We start from the raw sequence: 20,022 nt of genomic DNA on the forward strand, positions 1-20,022 counted from the left end.
ATCAGAAAAAAAGAAAAGAACGAATACATCACTACGAGCACGATGCTCAAAACCTCTCCTCTCCCGCCTTTCATCCCTCTCGTCTCTCTAATAGAACCCCTGCTGCAGGCAGCATGTCTCGGACCACCCTCCCCGATGTGCTGCCTGCCACTTCTCCGTGCCATCATGGGGAAAATTGGAGCTATTTGAAATTCAGAGTGACAAGCAGGGACTGAGGCCTGGGCAGCCAGCATGCAGGATGGATGGCTAGATTTGAAATGGGAAAGCTCTGGTAAATAAATAAATAAGCCTGCAAAATGGCTGCTGGGTTAGGGTGGAAAACATTCTGATGGCCATTATCATATCATTATCGTAGATATATTGTCCAAACTCTGTTGTGGAATGGAGGCAAGTGCTGGATGAAATATGGTGCAGGGAACTAGTGGAGTAAAAAGGTCTGTGATGATAAAATGACAGGAAGTTGGAGATTTAACAGCGTGTGCGTGTGCACATGTTTGAGAAGCCGTCGGATTTTTCTCAGCTGTCAGTTGTGGCCATGTTTCCGACATCGACGGCACCTGACAAATTGCTTGACAAACACATTCACTCTCAGTCTCAAACACACACACAGCTTTAGCCCCTGAATGCTGACGCCCCCCTCCCCCTCCTCTCATTATGATGCCAAGATGGAGTGACACTGGGCTGTTGCTGACGCCAAGGCTGAACCAGGCTGAGCTGAGATAGGCTGGACTGGGCCGAGAGGCTCTGTTCTGGGTTAGATAGATAGGACCAGGCAGTAACTGGGAAAGGGGCCTGCAGTGGGCACATGCCGCCACAGCAGGGGCCAAGGCAGCCGTGACCAACGGCTTTGAGGGGAACCGTGGCAAAGCGGGGATGACGGGCACCTGAGCCGGGACACACCAGAGGGTGCGATGGCCAAGCTGCTCAGAGGGACGGATAGAAACGCACAGAGGGCTGAATAAGACAAAGGAAAGGGCAGAAAAAAAATAAATAGGAACGGGGAGGACTTTGTACAGTCCACTGGCAATCCATGTCTTTAAAACAGCAAAACCAAATGAATAGTATTACGTTCACATAGAAGAAATAAATACTGTCCAGCCATTATCTGTATCCACTTTATCCTGAACAGGATCACAAAGACAAGCTGATCCCAAATGACTGTGGGCGAAGGGGGAGGGGGGGGGGGGGGTACAGCCTGGACAATCACTCACTCACATTGACATCCATGGTCAATTAGAATAACCGACTAACCCAACATGCATGTCTTTGGACACTGAGAGGAGCCACCACAGAAAACTCACGTAAGGCACCGGGAGAACATACAAACTTCTCATCTATGTACAAACTCATCTGCTCAGTGAATTTGCTGCAAAATCTGAGTCTTGGATAAACGTAAAAGTTGGACACTTGTCAGGACAGAACACCAAATAATCCATTAAATAAAAGCTCACATTTCCCACCTCAAGTATGAAAAGGCAAATGGAAAAAAAAAAAAAAAAGCTAAAACAAGTGGGGTTGTAAGACTAAATATACTCTATGCTCTGATTACAGGAGCAACAGCTCCAGTTAGGAGATGCAGAGCAGCAGGACTTTAAGTACATACAAGCACTTCCCCATGAGCTTTAGGTCCGTCTTCCACTCACAGACACACAAGCAACGTCACTGTTTTCTGTCACTTGCTGGAAACAGTGTTGGACAAAGAGTGGGCATCGCGGGCTCTGCTGCCATGGTAACCTGGGTCACAGCTCTGTGCGGTGGGTCATATCCAGGGTTTCAGATAGAGAGTAGGGATGTTTGTAAAAAGAACAAAATGTGTTCAGAGAGGTGACAAGTAAAGGACAAAATGTTGGACAAGGAAGGACTTGATATAAAGAAATGAGAGAACTTCAACGGAAACCAATAAATGAAAAACAAGGGAGCACAGGGAGAGAGAACGTCGGCACAGCGTGGGTCAACAGAGCCATATGGCTGTCCATTATCAGAGATGCAGATGACTGCAGGCCTGTTATTGAGATTCCTAAAGCAAATATTGACTCCAGCTGGAGCAGACGCTCTCTCTGACTGCGACACACGCCTCTCCTCCACCACTTCCTTCCGCTGCCCTCTATCCAAGTTAGACAAATGGATTAGAGTGGGAGAGAAAAAAAAAACTTCAAAAGAATAGAATGAAGGGAGAGAGCGTCAAATTATCAAGACACAAGAGAAAATATGACAGGCAGCGGTGGAGAAAGACAGGTGGTGATGGAGGGAGAATAATAAAAGGTATTTTGGAGATGAGTGAAAGCGAGAGCCATAATCAGATCACTTAAGTAAATGCATGATGCTATCGGTGGGTAAAAAAAAATTGCTGCACAGATATCAGACCTGATGCACAGTGAGGGGTAATCTTGCCTTCTCTCTCATTTTTATGCTTGTCTCTAATTACTAAGCCGTGGGCACAGCTTGTTCCCATGGCATATGCACAGATGCTGCTACCTCCAATACAGTAACTTAATCAAGGGACACATCCAGAACAGTGACGCAAACACAATGTCCATGTCATGGACACCAAACCCACTGACACTGACCTACTTTTGGGGAAAAAATAAGCCTTAGCTACAGTTGATGAATGCTGGTAAAGACTAATGTTTGTGAGGCTGGAAAAGGGGATCACAACATACAAAACCTCGCACTTTCTGAAAATGTTATCTGTTACGAAAGTCTTCTCGATGAACTGTATTACAGCGTCACAAACTCAACTGTGTTTTGCGCCATAAAAATAATTATCATAAAGCTAGGGATCAAATATAAAAAGGAAAATGCAGACAGGTCTGCATTTCCACAGATGGACTGCAACTCAAGTCACCCGTGACATAACTGTCATTTACAGCTGAACTGGGCGGACAAGCAAGACAAGTAAGTGAGGGAGGAGAGTGTGTTGCGCCACTTTGGGGATTTCCAGGGAACTCCGACGTTCCAAGCGGCTGCATTCCAATTAGGGAGAAGAGCGGGAAACCAATGTGATGTCTATGGAGGGTAGTAATGAGAAAAAAGAAATCCCCCCGTTCTGAGTTAATGTAAAACAACTTCAGTCAGGAGACATGGAGGCTGTTATTATGGCGTTATGAGGGTGGGGGGAGAGTCGGCGCTATCAACAGAAAAGCGCAAATCCAATTCATTAACTATAACATCTACATATTTGGGATAACGTGTTTGAGTGGAAATATAACTGGTGATAAAGACAGTGACTTCTGGCTGGCATGTCGTGCCTGACTGCAGTCGTCCCACTACTGCTACCTGTGTAGACATATGTGCATGTATATATGGGTCAACATACGTGCACATGCATATGTATCTGTGGGTGTGTGTGCATAAGTATACATATGCATGTGTGCTGTCCAGATGGCTGGGGGAGGGGGGGGGGGGGGGGAGGTTCGGGGGGAATGGTGGGGGTCAAACATCTTTGTGGATCAAAGCCAAGGTCAGGGCAGCTGCAGCGGCCCATGTTCAAGGTGAATGGAGGCCTCAGATGGCTCATCATTAGCTGCTCCATCCCTGCTGGACCCCATCGGCCGGCCGCCACCAGCCCTCATCATCATCTCTCTCCTTCCACAGGGACCTGAAAACGTCTGTCCACTGGGATCCATTTTGTGCTGTTACCCCACCCAGCACATGCAGACACACAGACGTATGTGCATAACTGGGCACAACGCATACACTAACAGCCACCTTTACACACATAGCTCCTTAAAAGAGCCTAAGTTGACCTCTGACCTGCTGTCTGTCTGCAGGGCCGAATCCTGACCATCCAGCCTGAGCCTTTGTGTTCCTCAGTTTCCCTGATGACGAAAGTCCTCACGCAACCACTGGCCTCTGACACACATTCAGCATCTTTCAAACACACACAGACAGCAGGGATGAGGATCCATCACAGTTTCACAAAGTAGTCTTCTACCAAAGGTGCTCTGCATGTGAACATTTCACACTCAGTGATTCCTCACCAACACAAAGTATACATCCTTAAAGCCATTAAAACACGTGGATGCGTTTCCTTTCTCCTAAAATATTGGATTTCAAAATGACCTTTTAACCCCACACTGTTCAGAATAAATGACTGTAAAGTAAACACCTGTACGACCAGTATGTCTGGTGAAGGGTAATGCTGATTACACCTGATATCATCCCCACAGTGAATTGCACTGGTTGCACCGTCGTATCGCGCTGAAGCAGCGACGACAAGAGAGCTGCTTGATAGTGGATCCAGACCTGTGGTGCCATTGAGAGGCCCTGACTGGAATACACTTCTTCTACTCTAGATTTGTACAGTGACTGCACAAATAAACAACATGAATACGACAGAGACTCACACAGCTAATGTGTTGATAAGGCAGGGTGGAAAGTCCAGATTAGTCAGAGGAGCATTAGAGGTCTTAAGAGGCCCCATACTGACATTTCACTACTTAAGCGCCATTTCTATGTCACAGAAGTCAGATGATGTTTGCAGGGAACTTTATTTGCCTCCTCCCCTTTTGTTAATGAAGCTTTTATCATGTGGAGTCTCAGAAAGTGCATCACCTAAAGCTGAAATGACTTTGCTTAATTAGGGGGGGAAAAGAGGAAATAAAAAGAGGGAATAAAAAAGGGTGTTGCAAGCAATACAGGATCAAGACATTTCTTTAATATGGCAAGCAACAAAACCGACTACCTAATCTTATCATCTGGGAATTCTAAAAGAATGTCCCTAAAAAGTCTTTGCCGTGCACAGGGACAAAACTACTCCTTTGGTCTTTGGGCCTCCGTAGCAGCACCGAAGGTTAATCCTGTTTGTAGAAGCTGCGGTGGTAAAAAGGGGCTCTTGTAGTGAAGAGGGACAGTTAAGAGATGAGGTGGAGGGTGCCTCTAGGTGCTTGACCACCCCCTCTCTTAGCCCCACATCTGCCCATTAACCTGGACCAATCAGCTTGACCTTGGTAAGGAGAGCAGTTCAGGAGTAGCTCACAGTGCCATTGACTCCCAGCAGTCACATAATTGGCCTGTTGAGAGGAAAGGATTGGGGGGGGGGGGGGGGGGGGGGTGCTTGGTTGTGATAGGGTGCCAGTGCAAATGGGATAAAAAGCAGATGTGGTCATTATGTTTTTTGTTGAAAGGCATGGTACCTCACCTCTTCATGTCACGTGGACACTCAGACAGCGTGACACATGTGTCCGACACTACAGATACATCAGCAGCTTAAATCTCCTGTTTAGGTGGAGAAGTAAGAGGAAAAAAATGATTGGGGACAAAGAAAGGAAATTATTTTAAAATAACAAACTGTTTTTGCCAGTCATTAGACGGCATAACATGAACAGGTTTAAATATCAAGGGATCAGTGCCATTTGCAGGCGTTGTTATGGAGAAACGGATCAGACTGGATGAACTGTTGGTCAATATAGAAAAGGAGATAAGTGGCAGAAATTTGGCAGAAAGACAGGGGAATAGGTAAAAGGATTGCTTGAGCCACAAGAACAAGGGACATGACTATGGAGAAAGAAGGCAGAGATGGAAAGGAGGAAGGAAGGAAGATGGGAGGAAAAAGAGATAAAGCGGAGCAGGTGTTGATTGGAGAGAGGCCGGCGCTGAGTGCCAGCGGTACCTGTTGTCACTGCGAGAGCTGAGGTGTGAAGCTCGTCTCAGCAGAGGCCCTCAGAGGTGTGAGGTGATTATGGGAGAACGGGGAGGAAGACAGAGACATTTAGACAGAGAGACACAGGGAGGAAGAAAGATAGGGACAGAGAGAGTGAATGTGGCAATAAAGCTGGCTGCAGGAATAATGGCAGAGAGGAGAGGAACAACAGGTTGAAATGGATAAAGTGAGAGTGTGTATGACAGAAACCAGCCAGCAGGGTGATTGTGTGGTGTGTATAGTGTGAGTGTGTGTGTCCCACTCGCATTATATATAGCAACTACTCCAAACTTTGGTGTCTCATTAAGCAGCTTTTTTTCTGTAGACATCTGTAGCAGCAGAACAGAAAACATCTGAATGTGTCAGAGTTGCATTATGATGAATGATGGTGTTTATGTGTCCATTTTCTGGGTGAGCATAGACTTACACAACATCAGATGCTCTGGAGGAATAGCTGGTTCCAGAGAGTTATAACAAGTAGCCTAATTAGTGGGTCCAAGAAACTACGGCGCAGGAGCCCCAAAGGAGTCGGGTCAAACAGTAAGCCCAGGTTAATGACACCTCCTGAGGGGTACGTTTTACCACAGTAAGAGCTTTCTAAGCTCCAACCTCCACACCTCTCTACCGTCCATCTGGCATTCAGACAGCGGGATGGGGAATTATGGCTGTGACATCACTCCTAACCTGTGACATCATCACTGCCCATCAATGATTTCACACAGGTTTGCCACAGCTGCAGACAAAATCTGATGTCTGCTAGCTGGCATGACCGGGTTATTTATGAGCTGACTGGAGGACGTAGTCACCCATTTTCTCAAGTCTCTGGCAGCCCACCATTCCTCTGGGGGACACTAAAATCGATTTCTTCTCCACAACAAATCATAAAAGCAGCACCTACACAAAGGTCAATGTTGACCCCTAAACTATGTTAGAACCAAATGATTGTTGGGGCTTCACACAATATAAATGGTAAAGCAACAAGTCATCCTCATACACCAGAGACACAGGATGGCCAAAAGATACCTGGTGATATCATAATTTGTTGTAGCATGGTTTGCTCAACACAACACGACTGCCATCAAAGCGTACGGAGCTTGTGTATTCAGATGAGCTGAGTCTGTAACCACTCTCCTTTTCAAAGGACTCTGGCCTCCATTGATGAGTCCTAACACAGCAGCCTTAGATGTGAAACACAAAAGATCGACATGATTAATCAAACACAGACCCATTACAGCCAGACAGTCACACAGGCCTCCACTGTGTATTAACAGAAAGTCATAATAAGATGAGCTACAAAAGGCTGATAGGGAAGAAGATTAACAGATACAGTTCAGTGAGTGGCCGGGTGAGAGGTCCCTCTGAAGGTCTCCTTTGTCAGTGATGATGGCCAGAGTGACATGAATGTCTGAGCCCTCTGGAAACATTATTAAGTCAGGACAAAGGTGGGCATCTTATGAGCTATCTGGAGTGAATATGTGTCATATTTTTCTATCAGTTCCTGAAATTTTAAATTGTTTAGAGTCGAGACAGGGACAAAAGCATCTATCTGATCTCAACTTGAACTTTTAATAAAAAGTCAAAGATTAAAAAGGAAAGGCGATGCTGAAGCTACACTGTGATTGAAATCCACCTGATTACTTTTGCGGCATTTCACCTCTTTTTGCTTCCAAGTTTTCTGAAGAAAGTTATAACAAAATAGTTATTATCAGGCTACAAAATCCCACTCTGTTCTGCCCACCTGTACCCACCTCAAAGCATGGCAGCAATCAAAGCACCCTAATGTTCGACAAGTTATTTGACACATCTAGAAAACCAATATGACACTTAAATTGCAAGAGTAGTGTGCCAACCCTGTGTCATGCCAAATGACGGTGATTTTAGACCTACGATAACACTGCAGCGACAAGCAATGATAAAATATTAAAACAAAATGAACAAGGGCTTCTGCAATTTTAATGATGCTTGTGGCATCTGCAAAAGAATAACCGTGATGCATTAGCATCAAGCATCTCTGTCTACTTCACGCCAAGGTATGCTACGCAGAAAGTCTCTTGTTCCTCCATTGCCCCCTCAATGAAAGGTTCATTGCACCAATTAGGCTGCCTGGCCTTGTGCAAAATGCCCGGCATTTAGCGGGAATGATAATGATTAGTGCTAGGTTACATATGATCACATCCATGGAAAACGCACAGAACAGAGGAGGTTAGTTACTGGGGGTCAAGAGTGATTTCATTTGCCCCCATATTCCATTTAAAGCCATTGTTATTACAATAAACTATGACTGGATGAGGAGGATCGTGAGGGGAGATGTAAATATGTATGCACACACAGAGGAACCTGCACAGAAAACCTCGGGCAAAAAAATGAAAATAGACTTCTGTGTTGGCCAAAGCTTTTTCCTAATCCACGCCCCTGGGCTATATTGTGCAGTCAAGCAGGCTATTACATGGCAACAATTAGGGGGGCTGGAGCCCAACACCTGGTCGTCTCCTATTCGGGCCCTTCAGTGGCAGCTGACTGTACAGTCTCACAGCCAGGTGGCCCTCCTTCAATGACATTAGCTAGTCACTCCAGGGTTAATCAGGAGCCTGCCATCATCCAGTGGGCAGAGATCCCCATTCAGACTGGAAGCTTTTACAGGGAAAAGGGATGATGGAGACAATGTTGTTATAAAAACTTGTTCAACTGAAGATCTCTGACAGAGACCCCACATAATCAAAATGAACTCTGGGGAGGGGTTGGGGTCCCTTGGATTCATGGCCTAAGTTCGGTGCAGTGTCTTGATTGGCGTAGCTCGCAGCACGTCAACTGTGCATCCTGCAGATTATAATAGACCTTTTCATGGGTGGACAAAAACAGATGGAGAAGCGGGAAGTGCTATACATCCAAGCAGACGGGTGACGACGTGGGGGGAGGGAAACTGGATTTTGTCAAAGTCGGCAGATACAAAAACAAGTGGGTGTAGCTAAAGCAGCACTGGCTGTATCTGCCTGCACAAAGCCTCATTCCAAAGCCCCCTGGCTTGGAGATCTGAGGGTAAATAACACTCATTAGAATAACAAAAGCTATAGATTTGTACCCAAAATCAGCTAGAGTCTCATCAATAGTAATTAGAAGCTATACATAACTAATGAAGATGTGTACGCTACATTAAACAAAGGTACTGAGAGCTATTGTGTGTATAAACATTGAGCATTGGATAAGTGGATATCTGCAGCACAAAGCTGTTCTTACATTTCAACCACAACAATAAAATGGAAAAACAAAAATGATAATCATGTACTGAATTCATTTAATGGTAGTTGATGACAAACAAACAATTTTTTTTTACGTGTTAGGATCCCACGACCACAAGGTGCTTTGCGGCTTCTACAACCAACAACACTTTCTCTTTGTTGGACTTCAAACTCAACATGATCAGAGTCTGTTGTCGTGGATAAACAGAGAAGATCTGGCCTATATTTCCCCACTGCTTCTCTTTTAGCCACAGACACCACTTGACAATGAAACAGACAATCAGTATTAACACATCAAAGTAAGAAGAAGCACACAATGCACAGCGATGCACACTTAAATGTTTTGTTTTTATTATTGTTTTGTTTGCTTTGCTTGTCTGTCAATGCTGAAAATTCCATTTAGTGCAAAAATGCAAATGCTGCGAGGCACAAGGACATCCTCTGAAAGAGAACAATGGCCACAGGCCAGCAGAGGAGCAGACACTGCCTTTGAACCATTTCAAGAGGCATTAATGTGCAACTTATAAATAATCAACTCATTTCTTCTTAAAACAGCCAATTAAGTGTGCAACATTAAAAGCAATACAGCCTTATGCACCAAAACAAGAGCAATCCTAGTCTCTGAACAAAAATAAGAGAAGTGAACATTTAATAACCATTTAGGGACAAAGATTGTCTTCACAAGAGTCCCAGAAAACCCGGGGTCACAAGAGACCAAGAGATTCCAGCAGAGAATGATGAGTGACATTTCACTGACATTTCCCAGCAGCATTCAATGTGTGGCTGCCTCAAGACAGCATCAGAAATATCTATGGATATGCTTGAATGTGACACGGGCGTTCAGGGATGCAGGTTCTTTCAGGGGATGGCCTGAGCTCTGGGGCCGGTGATGAGGAGCCTGGACTCACGGAGACTGAATGGTAATCACTGGAGCACAGATAATGGATGATTGAAGGCTCTTTCGAAGCCGCTGTTGGATTTCAATATCAGAGAGGCCCTAGAATTGGGATTCTTATCAGGGGCGGTGTGTCAAACAAAGGAGAGCTGAGCGTGAAATATGGGGTCCAACTCAGGCACACGACCATGTCGATTAGCACAAGGATGAAAAAGGCCGCACAAACAAAAGAGGACAGCTTTCACTGGACAAAGGGCTGTGCACTGCCTTTAGCAAAGAGACACGGAAGGAGGATGGGAAATAAAAGAAATGAGAGACTACTTGGTAAAAAGAGGACAGGACAGGAGTTTTGCTGAGATGGCTGGAAGATGAATAGTTACAGAGCCAACTGTTAACGAGGATTCCAGATTCCCCGCTTCTGGAGAAGAATAATGGACCAGCAGGGATGAAATGCAATATACCCCGCCTCAAAGCCATTCATACACATCCAAACAAACACACATCATCCTTCATGTACAAACAAACACCCACGGTGGCACGGGGCTTCACATCTCTGCCAAGTCCATCACAAAAACAAAACAAAAAACAACAAAATTATTCCCATTTATCCACAGATTCCAAACACTACAGCTTGCCAGGAAAGCTCATTAACCCTCCCTTCAAGAACCTGAGACAAAAGAGGGGAAAACAAAACATAACTAATCAATGAGAACACACTCATTGAGGAGGGGTTGGGGGTGGGGGGTGGGGCAAGAACAGGCATCCATTTGGATAACCTGAGAGGGGTAACAGCTATTGCTTTAGTGTTGCACTGGCTGGGTGTGGGGCGGAAAAGAAAGTTCATTAATTAAACAGGGCTATGGTAACAGATGGAATGGCTAGCTGGATGCTAATCACTTAAAGCAGACAGACAGGTTTTTACACCCGAGCTCGAAGAGCACCACCGAACATCAATCACCATAAACGGGTCTTCTGAACGTCAGGGCAGTCAGCAGGGTCCAGTGGTGACACGGTGTAGAAAGCAAGACAGGCATTACAGGCTTCTGGGCTTTTTTGTTGAATTTAGTGAATTCTTTAAAAGTAATGGGAAGGATATGATATTAATAAGTGTTCATATTCAACCTGACCCAGCCATTCCCTACATATTAATAGCCTTTTTCAGATGAACATTCACTGTTAGGCCTGCATAAGCAAGGGTATGCAAACTATAATAAATGTGATAAGAACCATGCTGCTCTCTTTGATTGCTCAATCTGTGGGAATTTGCTCTATTAAACCTGAAATTGGGAGAAACAGGAACGTTTTCTGCAAAAGCAGAATTATGACATTAAAATGTTTTTTTTTAAAGCAGTAAAATTTACCTTTTATTCCAGCGACTGAAAAGTCATTAAATCTGTCCAAATTTAGTGCCATATTTAAGTATGTAAACTAATAAGATTGCCAAGAAATTGATGGTTAAAAAATGAGAGAAAGCGTCGACTCTGAGCCAAATTTGATACAATGCATCTCCTTTGTACTTTGTACTGGAATCAAAATATATACAAATTGAGAAAGTATTGATATGCTCTAATGTTGACATTGGCCAAGCCATTGCCAAAAAATACCAAAAATCCTTTACACAACTGCAGTAGTTTATACATTTCTACCCAATAAACCACTCCTGAGCTGAGAAGGTGATCCCACACAGAATTGGCTTTTACTTTGCAGCTCACAAACAGACAGATGTCAGACATGAATGTGTAACAGACGGGGAGAGAGGAGGAGGGGCACGAGGGTGGGGTTCAAGTTTAAAAATACAGAGCATGATAATCTTTTTGATACACTCGAGGACAGTTTTTACTGCTGACAGTTAAAACTCATTGGTTTTCTAATTATTTTAAATGTGCTGTATAAAAACAGGGTCATTTCAGCAACTGAAATGCTCCTTGACACTAATCGTTTTAATTATTATCAAATAATTAAGTTCAGGAAAGTAAATCAAAATGTGGACAAATAGGAATGAACCCAGCTACAATAAAGGGAAATACTATCCTTCCATGTCAGAAAGGTTGCAGTATGACACATACAGTCATTGTATAATTAATTGTATAAACACAGCAGAGCACAAAAAGCTGGATTGTTTTATGGCACCAGATGCACAAGGAAATAAAGCAGCTCAGTATACGGATGCAGAATACAACCGAAAACTGAAATACACCAACAGTTTGACACCAGCAGTGTGTGTGTGCTACCCCAGGCGGGGCTCTGGGTCCCTGCTGTTGGCCGTCTGGTTCCATGCCTGCTCTACCTGTGTTTAAAAGGGGCGGCCCCCATGAAGCTTAGACCCCAGAGTGCCGGCTGGGCTGGGCCCCCAGGGCTTTCAGGGTGTGGGTGCCATGCAGTGGACACCTTTTGTTACAGGCTGGGTAGCAAGAGGAGGAGGAACTAAGTTGGGGGGGGGGGGGGGGGGGGGGGAAGTAATGCTATGAGTCATTCTGTCTTAGCAGCAGGAGAGGGAGACAGGGAGGGGGGGAGATGAGAGGGGGCGAAGGGAGATAATACTTTTGCATGTTGTATGAAGCTAGACGCCATATGCCATCCGAGCTGGGCTGCCTCCTGAGTCAGGGCTCTTGGTTTGACAGGCCTGTGCTTGCGCTGCCCCCCTCCCTCACCTAACACCCCCCTCCCTCTAGGTTTTGCTAGGCTCCAGCAATGGGCTTGGCAATTGATTTGGTTGTGCATGGACTGTGCTCTGTTCATTTCTGTCTGTATTGGGGGTTGGGTGGGGTGGGGGGTACTCAGTGATCTGAACACATCGGACATTGTCGTGAGTCTCTGCAGGAACAGCTGGTCAGCTGGAGTGAGGGGTGGGAGGGGGCGAGGGTAAGGAGGAGGAAGAGATGGGAGGCAGTGCGCTACACTGATAATGGGATTAGGTTAAAACATTCAGGGAGGGAGAGACCCCCCTCTCTTTGGAGCCCTGCAAACACTGTAAACTCTCAACCATCCTGTCAAAGCCAACGCCGGCCTCCGCCCAAACTACCCATGCCAACTCCAAAGCAGCGGCACTTCAACTAGAAACTGGCCCCTTACTGAACCCCAAACTGCCCCACACCAGCCAACATCTCCAGCTGAAGGGTTTGCATCCAGTAATATGATCGAGACACTAATCACACAACAAACCAAGCTGGCCGAATCCCTCTACAATTTTTACTGTAAACTACAAGTTCCTTTTAGTTGGCTAGCACTGTTTCCAATGAACAGGAAGTTGGCCAGTTAAACCCACATCAGCTCAACCATTACATGAATCCAGCATATACTGACGAGCTCGGCGTCTCACTGTGCCGTCCAGCTCTGAGCTCCGTAGTGATAGAGACCGCTGAGTTTCCATGAGACTGCCGACAGTTATGGCACAACAGCTGGCAAATTAGACCTATCAACGATGCTAAATAATTCATGTGAGACAACACTAACGTGGCAGATCTATTCATGACACCCTATCATGCATACAGGCGCACTTTCATCTCGGCGAGGTGAAGAATCTTACAGTATACAAAAGAGCCCGCTGCTGTCAGACAAAGACGCAGCGAGAGCGGCACAAGAAGTTGCTCAGGAGGGATGTGAGAATATCTCAGTCAATGCAGTGACTGTAATAATTCTGTTGGTGTCTGGGGATGTGCCACACCGAAGAGTGGCCACAACATATCATATCCATTATGTTGTCATTATAGATCTGCTGAAATTATGTACATCTGGTTTGGGTCCATGGAGCTCGAGGACTGTAAATATGCTCACATGAGCCTGAGAGGGAACATGACAGACTTCAGCAGTCCTGGGTTACACACACACACACACACACACACACACACACACACACACACACACACAGACACACACACAGACACACACACACACACACACACACACACACACACACAGACACAGACACACACACACACACACACACACACACACACACCTAAAAGCCTGGCTCGCATGACTGGTGATGGGCAGAAACAGATTATGGTTATTGATCGCTGCCTGGAGATGGATCTGTGTGTGTGTGTGTTTACTTGTGTGTCAGAGCAGAGGATGAGGACGAAGGGTGGTGTGCAGAGGATATTGATTCTGTTCAGTAGGAGGCTACGTCTCTGAATCAAGGTCAGTTTCACATTGTCTCACCTATTAGTAACTTGCCATCTCCCCCAACACACACACACAGACACACAGACACACAGACACACACACACAGACACACACACACACACACACAAAGAGTGATGGACGGCACATCAAACTCAAGTGCTTGTTGAAGAGAGAAATGAATCCCACCTTCTGGATGAATCATTATTCTACAGCGACAGCATGAAGGATCTTCGACGGCCGCTCAGAAACAAACTTCCCATCTCTTTCATGCCAATCTCATACATTTGGAGGGATAACATTCACTTATGGAACTATGTTGAATCAATAAATACAAATCATGGTTTAATAAAAATCCAAGTTGTTTTAGACTCATAAATCCCCAAACTGCAGCTGTGAACGGTGGACAGGTTGCAGACAACACACTTAAAACACAAAGTCAGACCAGCTGCATTTTCTATCAGGCATCTAAATAATAAATGACACATTACGAGTTGTCTGTGAGAGCTTTGTGATATGATGCCTATAAGGCCAAGGTTGTCCTGCCAGAAGAAATTGACACAAATTGTAACTGACGATGTCCGTACACGACTCCAGAAAGCATCTGCAGAGATTTCACAAATCAGAGAAAGGAAAAGGAGAGAGGGACTGATGTCGGGCATGATGGGAGGAAGGTGGGAAGATAGCGAGGGGTAGTATCTAAAAAAAACACTCTTGGTCGTCTAGCTGTGTGTATTTTCTGAAAATGTGGCTGGTGGTCATTTTTCAATATCAAATCCTATTAGCGTGAGAGATCCTGTGAGCATTGCAGCGGACTGCTGGAGTCCTCTCGAGCCTGGAGGCGGACTGAGACGGGGCTGCAGAGCCTTACGGGTCTTTTATCTGGACACACGGGGGTCATATAGCTTCTCTTTGAAGAAATATTCAACTAATTACCTTGGAGAGTGGCCTCATAGGCAGAGAGCAGACTGTGGATTGTTAAGGCATTGTGAAGGGGTAAACTAAGGATGAGGATTTTCATGTGGCACAAAAAACACACATCCTATAAAAAAAAAAAAAAAAGAGGCTAGGTCGTTGATCCAACCTGTGGAAGATGAAGACTGCATATCCGGAGAGGATAGAAGAATGGAAATGACTGGAGAGGGAGATGTGTAAAGGGCTGGAGAAATACAACCGCTAAACAGAGTTACCCCATCTGGCACTGAAGACACGCCTTCATCTGTGACTGTGTCACATTCAGTCACAACAATTCTCTAAAAGCACAAGATCTGAAGTCACTTTCACACGACGACAAACCTTCAGGTTATTCTTCAGTTTATACAAAGATTGTTCTCAGCAGCTCTCCAGATAGGTGGACAGACAGACAGGCAGACAGACGGGCAGACAGACAGACAGACAGACAGACAGGCAGGCAGGCAGACAGATGATAGACAGACAGGCAGGCAGGCAGGCAGACAGGCAGGTAGGCAGGCAGACAGATGATAGACAGACAGGCAGACAGACAGACAGGCAGGCAGACAGACAGGCAGGCAGACAGATGATAGACAGACAGGCAGACAGACAGACAGACAGACAGGCAGGCAGGCAGACAGACAGACAGACAGACAGATGATAGACAGACAGGCAGGCAGGCAGACAGACAGATGATAGACAGACAGGCAGGCAGGCAGACAGACAGTGTGTTTGGCAGCGTTGCTCTGCCTGGCAGCCCGTCAGTGCCAGAACTCCAGGCAGCGCTTATCTTCTCAGAGATCGAGCCTTCTTGCTGTCTGCTCCTCTGCTAAGGAATGCCAGGTGAGGCTTTTGTGGCCGAGCATAGGCCTGTTACTGCCCCCCCCCCCCCCCAACTCCCCCACTCACCGAGGCAGGCAGGCCTGTGGCTGGCCCCCCTCTGGCACTGAGAGTCACACTAGGCTAATTCACTTGGCGTCGGGTAACAGACATCTGTCACTCAGGATGCCCCCAGGGACACACAGACATGGCCTGATATTGGGATGGGGGGCCAGATGATGTGATGCACTGTGAAACGCATACAGACGCACACATACTTACACACAGCCCACACTGTGTGTCGTGGTGTATTTAAAGCCTTCGTGGTAAATAACTATGATGCATGGACTTGATAATACTTTGAAAACACATTTCTGAAATATGCCAATACCTTAAAGACAATAGATGCTGGTCTTCCACACAGGAAATCTCTTTGGGGGAGGTTTCTATAGCAACTGCCAGAAGGGCAAGGTGGTTCTGGTGAGGCGGTGCTGTACATGTTGTCTGAGGAGGAGCGGGACGTGAAGGGAGATCAGGTTTCCCCCTCTGGGGGCCATCCCGACTCTGCCCCCCCCCCCCCCCCCCCCACACACACACACACCGTCCCTCCCAACTCTGCTGCTGGCATTCACATGCTAATTCATCTCCATTGGTAATTACACTCTCTTTAAACCAACTGACAACTACAGCTGGAGTCAGGCTCTTAACGGAACGGATGGATGGGTGGAGGGATGAGAGCAAGTGTGTATGTGCTTGTGTTTGTACACACTTGTATGCGTTTGTTGAGGATGCTTTTATTTTGGCTCTTCTTTCCCTCCATAAAGAGGTAGCGACACAATATCTGTGCTCCGACCCAAAACAGCCCCCCAAGCTCTTCCGTTGCTCCAGGCCCTGAAACAACCCGGCCGAACAGTTGTATGTAAATAAGGCAGCCCATAAAGATCAGTGTCAGCATTCAGCTGTGTACATTGGTGAACGTGACAAGCACGCCACATGTCTGAATGAATTTACCCAAATGGGGCGCTGGTTGTGCTGAAATTTTAGGCTCAGTCTTGTTTTCTATTCAATGGAATCATCATAAAAACATGGATAAATTTAGGCTCATAACCTTTATGATCTCAGCTGTTTGAGTAATCAGTGGTTCATGTTGATGAGCTTTCCCTGTATGGGCTAGAGAAGCATGAACGAAGCAGAAGTCTGGAGGAGTAAAGGATACAAGCTCTGGTAGAGGGTCAGCCGGGACTTGACAGCTCTGCTGGCGTTGATACAGGTGGCCCGCACTAAGCTCGGCAGCAGCGTCCCTGTGACAATGGCGCCGTTAAATAGAGGCCCAAAGAAAGGAACCTGGAGGAAGTTAGGAGAAAAAAAAAAGGTTTGAGGAATACATTTAAAAAAAAAAATTTGGTCAGGGTCTCGTCTTTGTAAAATAAGACAGGCTTGATTAAAACTCTGTTTGTTCTTCCATTTGAAACGGTTCCTCCATCTGTTTAGAGCAAGTGTTCAAGTTGAAATTAGATTTGTCCTAACTCTGCATGACAACCACACATATTTAATGTGAATCAATAAAAGGTAAATTAAATTAAAATGACAATCAATACAGTACAATGCCCTCATATTGAGCTACTGAGCAAATACAAAGGGGCAATATGAATTTTAGCAACAGTGTCAGTGTGTGTGTTCATGCATATTGGAGCGGGCCCTCAATCACTGAAGCTCAATAGTCATTGACCTGGAAGTAGACGTGAATGTCAAAGTCTTTCCAAAAGGTCCTGCTGTCTTCAAGTTGGCAGTTTGGTGAGGAAAATGATCAGTCAAATTAAACAATAAATACATTTTAAACAGAAAGGATAAAAACAAATTATGCCCACAAAACTAGGGTGATCATTTTAAAACGAATAGCAGAAGCCCGAGGAGATGGATTTACAGCTTCTTTGAGGAGGAGGTGGTTTGTCTTGGTTAGAGTTGGGGGGCACTACCATGGCAACTCTTCTCCTGCTCTCCTCTACTGAAGGCCGGCAACGTATATTTTACACTCTAATCTTCAAACATTGTGGTATCACTTCTCTTTGTGTGCTGCTGGATACGCTGTCATGTTCCCCAGAGAGAAATGCTTAAATGAAGGTATGAATGACTGGTCTTGTAAAGTTCAATTATTAGCTTCAGTCAAAAACATAATAATATGAGTGGGATAATTCTCATGACAATATATCAGTAGTATGATGATTTATACTGGCAATACATATTAGCAGAAAAAGAGTAAATGACATGATAAATAAGTGAATAGGAAATCCAGATTAGCACGTAACCCACTGCAGTAATGCACAACAGTGAAGTCCCCATATGTCTACTTATCAAACACTGTATGGACAACAACATTAATGCCGGTGAGTGAAGAAATAATTGTGCTAAAACACTATAAGAACATTACAGCAGCTTCTTCAGAGAGACGGTAGGTCCTGTGGGATCTTATATCTCGGACTGCCTGGTAAACCTCAGCTGACAATATCATTTCTTCTATTACATTATCTTCTGTCAAACACCCCTTGAAAGATAAAGATAACCAATGCCTTCACAGTGAGGAATACAAACCAGAATATATTATGAAATTCTTTTGAGATGTACATATTGAAAATAGGCTACTGTGGATATATGTGAAGACATTAAGGTGGTCATCCTGGATAAAGAAACCTCCCTGTCCTCTGGGAGGCCACACAGTGAGTGCAGCACTATGGAGTAACCAAGATGAAAGCAATCCAACAAAGGACAGTAACCATCTCTGAGAGTACATACCCACAGTGTGGGTAATAATGCACTGCTGGAGGAGGGGGAACTGAGAGCCTTCAGACAGAAACCACGAGAGGCAAAAGAACCTGAACATTTACAGCAAAGTCTGAATAGAAAGCAAGAAAAAGGAACTGAATTGGCTCATGAACAGAGACTGGAAACCAGTACAGCCCCACGCTGTACAAAGTTGATGATGTGCCTTTTTCACGGCAAACGTTTTGACTTGAAATTAATGATGGCTCACTATAATATGTCCCAGTAAGCCAGAGACAGTGAACCAGCTTGCACACAACAAAAATCCCAACCAAACCCATCGCCTGCAGCAGCTTACCTGTGATTTCTTCATGATCTGGAGGAAATACATGTGGTTCTTCATTGGGTAGATGATCATCAGCACGTCTCCAAAGTCCGTTGGGATGATGCCACGTCGATAGTCCCGGGTGTGTTCGGACCACACGATGTGTACCTCATCATTTCCCAGGTGTCGCAGCTGACAAACAAACAGAATTAGTGCAGTGAAGAGCCTGGCGGGTGCATGTCTTCGTCATCGCTACTGTGACGACAGGAACACAAATGTAGGGCCGGGCAGTCGGTTTGTGTGGTCGGCACTCTGGCCCACATCACCTCAGAAGTGCATTGAGGTATGTGAGGAATGTAGAAGGTGATGACTGATAATAAAATATTATTTACTGGCGAGTCAACTCTGCAGAGGGTCCATTAAAAAGTGAATTAGCCTGCGTCCCTCCATGCAGTCAGTACAAGAACAAGGTGACTGTTTACAGTTAAATCACAAACTTTGTTGGAAAACTGGGGTTTAAGTCAGTCCTGAGCTCTTTTTATAGCTTTTTCATTACAAATTCAAATAGCAAACACAAAATGCACAAAATTGAGCATTTGAAAACCAAATAATTCAAATCCAATTAATCTTCCCCATAAGAGTTAAATTGCTTCCCATTTCCACTCTATTCACAACACAAATGAAAGTAGGCAGGACAAGAAGACACTTAACTGACAGGAAATTGACTGATGCCCGTTAAAGAAAGGTACACAGCTTTCCCCTTCTCAAAGTAAAATAGATGAACACAGTTACATGATATGCTCTGACAAGTGCAGATCTATTATTAGCTGGTAGTCCAGTGATGTTGAATCACACGGCCCTTTAATTTTCTGGGGTATCACGGACACTGAAAAGTGAGCCTCCACTCAGAAGAAAACATCTGCCAATGTACTGTTGGCCTAATGAGCCATTAAGAAACATGCCCTGGCCACCAAATATGCAATTAGCACATTCTATTATAAGCCCTTAATTATGGTAATACGATAATCTTAAACAAATCCACGGCATGCTGATTACTGGAGCTCGACAGTTCAGTCTGTCTGTCCAAGGATCATCAGGTACCAACCAGGTCAGTCACTGGGACAATTTCAGAGAAAATGTTGAATATGCATTTGTGGAAGACAATCAACACTGGGATGTTAATTTGGGTTAAGATATTAGCATTTGGCTGAGCTGAATGACAAGTTTAATGAGGATGTTTATGCTCTGGTCAATCATCTTCTGCACCAATCTATTT

At 45.1% G+C, this 20,022-nt stretch overlaps 1 protein-coding gene across 3 annotated transcripts in view; it reads right to left on the reverse strand.

Annotated features, from left to right (window-relative positions):
* ralgapa2 (Ral GTPase activating protein catalytic subunit alpha 2) overlaps window positions 1-20,022 on the reverse strand; it is an 84,471-nt gene that overhangs the window by 5,742 nt on the left and 58,707 nt on the right. For all 3 annotated transcript variants that reach the window (XM_069151874.1, XM_069151872.1, XM_069151873.1), the window contains 2 exons: window positions 18,780-18,938; window positions 16,881-17,008 (listed from right to left, as the gene is read on the reverse strand). In XM_069151874.1, the coding sequence (XP_069007975.1) occupies window positions 16,881-17,008; window positions 18,780-18,938 (287 nt within the window). The remainder of the gene's footprint in view (window positions 1-16,880; window positions 17,009-18,779; window positions 18,939-20,022) is intronic.

The sequence above is a fragment of the Embiotoca jacksoni genome, unplaced genomic scaffold, assembly GCF_022577435.1.
Source record: "Embiotoca jacksoni isolate LCO1_2020_lvr unplaced genomic scaffold, fEmbJac1.0.p SCAF_18, whole genome shotgun sequence".
Taxonomy (NCBI): domain Eukaryota; kingdom Metazoa; phylum Chordata; class Actinopteri; family Embiotocidae; genus Embiotoca; species Embiotoca jacksoni.